Source organism: Mytilinidion resinicola (assembly GCF_010093595.1).
Source record: "Mytilinidion resinicola strain CBS 304.34 unplaced genomic scaffold BDZ99scaffold_12, whole genome shotgun sequence".
In the NCBI taxonomy this organism is placed as follows: Eukaryota; Fungi; Ascomycota; class Dothideomycetes; order Mytilinidiales; family Mytilinidiaceae; genus Mytilinidion; species Mytilinidion resinicola.
Window position 1 is genome coordinate 504797 of NW_022985448.1, and position 6860 is coordinate 511656.

Genomic DNA, 6860 nt, shown 5'->3' on the forward strand with positions numbered 1-6860 from the left:
GCAAGCCGAAGTTGTAGATAGTAATTGATTGATTTGGTGCGGTTGAGTATGTGGTGCGTTTGAGCTGGCGGCCCCGGGTATGTCGTACTCTGATCTTTGGTGGTGAGGGTCCAGGCCAGGATGGTGTTCTGAAATCAATGGACGTTTGTGACGCCGTTTTATGGGGGGCTTTTCCCGCTATACAGCGATGATCACCGCCGCTGGAAATCAAACACATGCAGCATGCTTTTATCATATGTTTAAGTGGGCGAGCAACCAGAAGCCGTTATAGGGGGGAAAAAATATGATATGCTCCAGAAAACCTTGATTATTTCCGCCAGAGGAAAGAGTGTCTGAAAGCACAACATGTAAGGATAATAGCAGAAACTTCAACCACATCGTACCAAACCGAAAAAGTTAGCCATATATCACTATAAAGCCTTCACACTCCACATTTCACATATTCCAGCAACCTAGTTACAGGCGATAGGGCTGTACGAGAACATCTTGTCATATAAGTCTTCCAGATGTACTCCATTATCCTCGGTGTTCCAGCTCATGTCACCATACCCTCGGAGCTTTGGGGGTCTGCGGAGATAAGGCACGGATGGGATCAAGTCTGACAACATGTGCCAGAAAGCTTCACCCAAATAATCTCCATGTTTCGTCTTCTGGAGACGGGCGGCCAGTTCGCAGTTTTTTCCAAACGCTCCAGCAACCAATTTTTGGATGTAGTGAGAGATGTATTGGGTTAGATGCTGGTGCATCTCGCTGTAGATCTTGTCTTGGGCGAGACAGACTACTGCGGCTGGGACCTCGCCACTCATTTCTGCTACCTGGTCCAGTAGCAGCGCAGCTTGGACGACCAGAGCTAGTTGCCGGATCGGGGTTGATGCTGCCAGGGTGGTCCGATTGAAAGCTTTCCCCAGGACTTCGAAAGCGAGTATTCTGCAGATAGCTCGTAACTTCTGGAGGTATCGGATGTACCCAATCAGTTTATGTCCGATAACGGGGCTCCCAAGCAAGATGACATTGAGCTGGACGAGCAAGTGGAGCGGGTTTCGTTCGCTGAGAATGAATGGGTGGACTTCCGGAGCTCGGTGGCCGTAGTTGTATTGCGAGACCTCAGCGTAGAGAGCGTCGATATCGATCATAGCGAAAGAATATACAGGGTCAACTACGAGCTGGTACAAACTCGATGCAACGTTTACATCCAGCTTTTTTCGGGGCTCTCCTCCATTCGCAGTGACATCGTTCCGATCATCATGGAGCGATATCCCTATACAAATCAGTGGTTGGTTTCAACTGATAGGGAGCGAACCTTACCAAGAGCGAAGATGTTTATATCCGGAAGGTTTGAGCTCACGCAAGCAGTCCATTGAAGCGTTTTAGATCCGTACGCCCTATTGAACACAGATTGACATTGTTCACACGGTCGACCTTCGGAGCACTATTGCGAAACGAAATCAGGTTTTGTTATTGAATTTCGGTATCTTGTACTCACCCTCAGCTTTTGGACATGACACCAGAGACATGCACCTTGTGCACGTACTCTTCTGGCATCATCACGTTGCTCGGAATTTTTCTGTTTGCGTTTCTTCGTCGAATTTGACACGACGCTGGAGTCGAAGCAGATAACTCCCGGGATATGCTCTTCTAATGACCTTTTCTTATTTGGCGGCGGCTGCATAGAGTCGCTAGGGGTTGGAAGTGAGAGAAAAGCGTCAGTCGAATAGTTACGAGTACGTACTCTCTAATGGTTGTGTGAGTTCGTTATAGGGTAAGAGGAGTGATTACGTGAAGAAATGCTACTGACTACGTGCTCAATCGGCCAGCGATTCAGCGGAGGCGATACTATAGCCGTCTTTCTGTCTCCTTCGGCAATGTTGAGTACATGATTCGGTGGCAGGTTCGCGGCAGGTCCATTGGGAGCTTTTAGGGTTTCGGACGAGCCCTTCGATCGCAAGGTTGCAGGAGTTGTCGCGTCCGTCAACCGTGGACAGGATAGTGAAGGCTGAGGACTGTCTGGATCCAAGGCGGCGTTCTCAAAATCAAAAAACTCCGACAAATCGAAGTCATAGTCGAGTGGTGCCGTCTGAAAGGCCTCGGGATATGCCTACGACTGTGTCAGCACTCTGGTGAAGCGTTGCCCATCCCTGTGGAGATCGATCGTTGCTCTCAACTCTCTATACAGCTCGTCTGACAATAGAGAAGCAAAAGGAGCGAAGGATGGGCGATTGAGGGCATTAGTGGGCCGTAACCTAGTGTTCATGGTGCGCGATAGGGCGCATGGCGCCGTGTGGTTGCCTTCTCGCACAAATGCGAATCACATCAGGCAAATACTAATAGAAAAGTTACTCACGTCAGCCTCCACCAAAGCCATATCGAACTCTTCCATCTTGACCCTGGGAAGACAAGACAAAGAATCTTGCTCGTCTGCTGGATTGAGGGTTGAAACAATGTTCCCTCAGCCTGAGATAGACGTCTTTTCTTCCCTCGTATGCCGGTCCTATAAATGGAATAGCTCCGATCTTGATTGGCTCGCCAAATGATCCCCGAGGAACCGACCGGCAACAAGCCTTATGGACTTCCATTGCTTGCAGGTTCAATGAATAATAGGCCAATTGTTTACCGTTGACCTAATGCCGGTTGGCTGAACACGTATTAGCTGTGCTAGAGCCCATGCCAGTTGCTGAAAGCGTCGTGTGCATAGCCCGCGAGCTCCTCATCTGGGGGTGTACTTAACCTTGCAAGAGTGTGTCCGTCGCTACTGGTCATTACGATTCTATTCGAAGCTTTATTGTCCTCCAAGCACAACCTCTCCAGTGGTTATACGAGCATGTGCGGTCCTTTTACCCCCCCTTGCTCCGGACTTGCCGATGGCAGTTACTGCGCCCTCTCCTATTCCCGTTTTGAGCGAACGATTGCGCAGCTCTCACGTCATTGCCTCAGCCCTGATATACCTATATTGCACTCCACTCCTTCAGTCGAATACGCTGGGCCAATCCTTCAACCAATAACGCAGCCATTCACCCGCATGACACATTAATTTAAGCTGTCCCGGCGTCTAGGTCAGCGCCATAGTTACAGCAGGATGCTCCGCCTCGTATGAGGCATACGGTGTAGTGATACCATCAGTGACGACACTAACCACCCAGATGACGAGGACGAAGAGGACGACGAAGGCTTAGGCGAATACAGGCCTCATGATGCTGGCAGTGGTTAGCGACTTAGCAGAGACGATATGCGTTTCCGCAAACGAACCTATGTACTATGGTTGGAGTCGGACGAACTGCGGTGGCTTGCATACAAGAAAGACATGGATATGGAGTGGAAGGATATATTTGAACTCTTTCTGGATCGAACCCCAGGCGCAGTACGGACACGCTGGCACATACTACAAGGGAAACGATCCGTCGATGCCACCAACCTCCTTGGCTTACCAGCGACGAACACAGATGCTGTTGCTCCGCGGGACGATGGCCGTTCGAGCGAGAGCTTAAGCGACGATGACAACAACGGTGAACATCTGAAAAACAATGGTGAGCTCTCGAGCTCTACGACTTGCGAAGCTCTCAAATCCTCAGCAAATCCAGAAACGAGCCGTCAAGGCAAGAAAGCGAAGAGCCATACATCGACCGAACGGCCACAGAAGCGTCTGCGAACCCAAAACTCTCTCCAGACGAGGCCTCACGAGCGGGGCAAGAAACAAAGGCGACTTCTAGAAGATGAAGTCCTATCCTCCCGCGCTTCGCCTGAGCCTTATTCTAAACAAGTACGCACATCTGCAAGGTAGTTCAGACGACGATTAACAAGGCTTGGACTGAGATCCGGAGGGAGCTGTAAAAAGAAGTGAGAGGGAACTCTCGTGTTTTTTGGGAACGGGCTTGTTCCTGCGTCTGGGTTGAGGGCAGTGGGGCCGGTCGTAGTTCCTCGCCATGTTGTTCCCATTGAATAAGGTAACAGGTCTTGATTCGCGTTGTAGACGTGATTAGCCACCGTCGGTGGTTAGTAAGAGGATGTTGAGCTAGATAGGGCTTTAATAGAACAAATAATAATAATCTCATGTCGCAGAAACATGTGGCGAGAAAGCACGACGGCGAGGTCCTCCAACCTGGCACCGACACTCCAACTCCACAACTTCCGCCCACCCAGAAGCGGCCTGCTACCTCTGCAGGGCCTCATTTTCCACTCTAGGATGCCCCGCTCCCCAAGCGGCGTCGCCGCTCCGCAAGAGTGGTGACTCAGAAGCCGACGGAGCTGAGGGAGGTCTCAGTACGTTTAGACCCTCATGAAGGGATGACACCGCGCTATTCATTGCTACTCTCACGATCCTGTCGTAGCAAAGACTGGGAAATCTTAGACATTGGTGGCGTCTGGAAAAGGATGTGTCTATAGATTGTAAGTTGCTATGGGAACAAAAATGGCGCCAGTAACCAGTCTCAATGGAGCTCTGCTTGAGCAAGCTGAGGAGCTAGTCAGGGAAATCTGACCTTTTCTGATATCCGCCGCAGTTTTCGGTGGGTTTGTGCGGCCGCTTTGGGCGTGGATGCACCACGCATGCCTCCTATGCCCAACTATCTTTTCTACAAGACTCCCGTGAGATTACACCTAGAGTGCTGAAAACGACATTAGTTTCCTGTAGTTTACTGTTAACGATATTTCTAATAATTGCTTATTGGAGCAGATTTACTAGCAAGGAGTAAAGGCCGATAACCTCTGTCTGAGCGGTATCGACCAAGACGAACGGCGGCTCATCGTCATCTGTCTGGCTTCGGGGCGGAGGGACTGTAGCCTCCCGGCCACGATTAGTGCAGAGCTAGACCAGTTAGCCGCCTTACCGGTCGTGGAACTTTTCGGTCAAGGTAGAGATTGCGTACGCGAAAACCGTTGAGATCTCCGGATTCTTCATTTTGCAGGTATACGTGAATGATCCTCTCTCCGCCAGGGCCGTCGATATCAAACGATATCCTTTGATCCGCGGAGTTATCGTGCGGAGCCTCTAGCCGTGGCTCTGCGTCGGAAAAAGGGCCACAGCGACCTAGTGTATGGATTTTCCGTCCGTCAACTTCGGTGTTGTACTTGAAATCGATGCCGTATATGTGGTAGAAGCCAACAATCCACACGACGACTTTGACTAGTTTCGACAGGTTTTCCCCGCGGCTACCACCAAATAAAATCATATTATAAGGTCTTTGCGTGCGAACTACCCAAGCCTTGTTCCTGGAGTGATCGTTGAATAAAAGCCCCTCAGGAGGAATAACTGGCAGCCAGAAGGCCTCGTCCCGCAGCGATGAAGGTTTTACAGAGGACGTTGATTTGCCCTCTGACACGGCCAGCGACACAATTTTCATCGCCTCCCCAGGTTTTAGTCCGGAAAGCATGTTGTAAACAGGGAGGAACAACTTACATCGAATCCTGCCTTCAATAACTGCACTCTACCTGCTCCAATTGTCAAACGCTTCTTGGGAATTCCTTCATGTTCACCCAACCACTTGGATACGCCACCAATGGTTAACAAAGATATTCCACGTATACCTCTCAGATCCATGGCGAGAATGAATCCAGATATATGGAGATGCCCTTCATTACCCATTGGGCACACGGAATCGAGAATGGACTCATGACTACGTTGAATGTATCCGAGACACGTATCAACTTTATCATGTTGCTGGAACCGGATGCCTGAGATGTATTGATTATCGCCAAAGTCGATGAAAGAGATGAATACCGCCGTAAGCATATCCGGGAGACGTATGAGTCGGAGTCGGAGAGCTCTACAGCCCGATGTGAAAAAATCTTCGGGATCGACTACGGCACGAGAAGCACTCGTCCATGAGCCCTCATTCGAGGGTGCTTCGTTTGGTTCAAAAAAGGATTGCAGTGGAGTGCCGGAACAAGTGCTGAGCGAGTATTTAGATAGTAGGTTACGTAGCGGGAAAATCAGCTTCGAAATGCGCCATCTGTTTCTGAGGTTTGCGTCGTCAAGGAGGTTCTTGACTCCAAGGTAGAATCTCTTCCAGGAGTACTCGAATTCGTGGCCGGGAAGGAACCGAGAGGCCCAGAATGATTTAGGTAGAGGCGTTGCGGCGACGACGGAAGAGGCTATTTTAAGATGCAGGACATCTCTTGACTGTAGGGTATTCAGAATTATCTGTATGATCTCTACAGGGAGTTTTCGGAAGGAGTCAGGTTTGGTGTGAATCTTGGTGGTAGAGTTCCGAGCTGTAGCCTCGTGATCGACAGATTTCAAACAACTACTACGGAGGGCCAGGAGGTCTGGTATAGCCAGAGGATCGAAAGTGTAAACTGGAAGACCAGTGGAGGTCCGTGGCATGTTGTCATAATCCAACCCACCTAAAACGCGCTCTTCCCCAGGAAGAAGTAGACTGACATCCACCTGAGTGCATAGTAGACGACCGTAATCGTGCCCCCAATCGAGGTAGCCTTGCTGCTGAGGAAGCGATAGGAGAATATCGAAGAGACAACGCTTATCCATATCTTCCTGGTCCAACAGCTTGACCATGAGATCCCAGCATGAGGCATGAAATGGAAATCCCCACGCAGTTTGTGTGGGGGCAGGAGGCGGCGCAGGAGGTGGGGTACGAAAATTGACCTTGAGTAGCCATATGTCTATTAGAGTGCTCGGATCTAGCTTTGGATCATAGTAACTTGAAGATGAGTCTCGAGGTGCATAATCGTGTGTAGGGCCTCGTGTGCCGACGCCAGACAGTCGGACATTGGTCCAGTCGTGGTCGTCCGTATATACTATAGTACAAAACCAGTTAGCTCACAAAGTTCTCAGGTTGTGAAGAAGCAGTTCTGTGTTGATTTGAAGAGGCATAAGGCCCGTATATATAGCCTATGAAAGGGGGGGGGGG

General features: G+C 50.0%; 3 protein-coding genes across 3 annotated transcripts in view; 1 reads left to right on the top strand and 2 right to left on the bottom strand.

Annotated features, from left to right (window-relative positions):
* Window positions 1-230: 230 nt before the first annotated feature.
* On the bottom strand, window positions 231-2783 carry BDZ99DRAFT_572182 (uncharacterized protein). Its single transcript, XM_033728178.1, has 6 exons — window positions 2726-2783; window positions 2342-2632; window positions 1796-2095; window positions 1484-1732; window positions 1306-1429; window positions 231-1258 (listed from the first exon to the last, which is right to left on the bottom strand). The coding sequence occupies exons 2-6, from the start codon at window positions 2375-2377 to the stop codon at window positions 453-455; spliced, it is 1515 nt and encodes a 504-aa protein (XP_033575263.1). The 5' UTR covers window positions 2378-2632; window positions 2726-2783; the 3' UTR covers window positions 231-452.
* Window positions 2784-3126: 343 nt separating this feature from the next.
* On the top strand, window positions 3127-3906 carry BDZ99DRAFT_51469 (uncharacterized protein). Its single transcript, XM_033724896.1, has 3 exons — window positions 3127-3521; window positions 3576-3754; window positions 3808-3906. Exons 1-3 carry the CDS (start codon window positions 3224-3226, stop codon window positions 3823-3825), a joined length of 495 nt encoding a protein of 164 aa, XP_033575264.1. The 5' UTR covers window positions 3127-3223; the 3' UTR covers window positions 3826-3906.
* An 881-nt stretch (window positions 3907-4787) lies between these two features.
* Window positions 4788-6860, bottom strand: part of BDZ99DRAFT_391143 (uncharacterized protein) — a gene marked incomplete at both ends in the record, with an annotated part of 3285 nt that continues 1212 nt past the window's right edge. Inside the window, 2 exons of the mRNA XM_033715710.1 lie at window positions 4788-5336; window positions 5390-6747. Coding sequence (XP_033575265.1) covers window positions 4788-5336; window positions 5390-6747 — 1907 coding nt within the window. The remainder of the gene's footprint in view (window positions 5337-5389; window positions 6748-6860) is intronic.

What these genes read in the sequence shown, in the direction of transcription:
- BDZ99DRAFT_51469 (XM_033724896.1), top strand. Translation starts at nt 3,224, where the DNA reads ATGCGTTTCCGCAAACGAACCTATGTACTATGGTTGGAGTCGGACGAA. An exon ending in TGAACATCTGAAAAACAATG is followed by an intron (nt 3,522 to 3,575) that starts GTGAGCTCTCGA and finishes CAGCAAATCCAG; the next exon opens with AAACGAGCCGTCAAGGCAAG.
- BDZ99DRAFT_572182 (XM_033728178.1), bottom strand. Translation starts at nt 2,377, where the DNA reads ATGGAAGAGTTCGATATGGCTTTGGTGGAGGCTGAC. An exon ending in TGGCTTTGGTGGAGGCTGAC is followed by an intron (nt 2,096 to 2,341) that starts GTGAGTAACTTT and finishes ACACAGTCGTAG; the next exon opens with GCATATCCCGAGGCCTTTCA. An exon ending in TATAAACATCTTCGCTCTTG is followed by an intron (nt 1,259 to 1,305) that starts GTAAGGTTCGCT and finishes TGATTTGTATAG; the next exon opens with GGATATCGCTCCATGATGAT.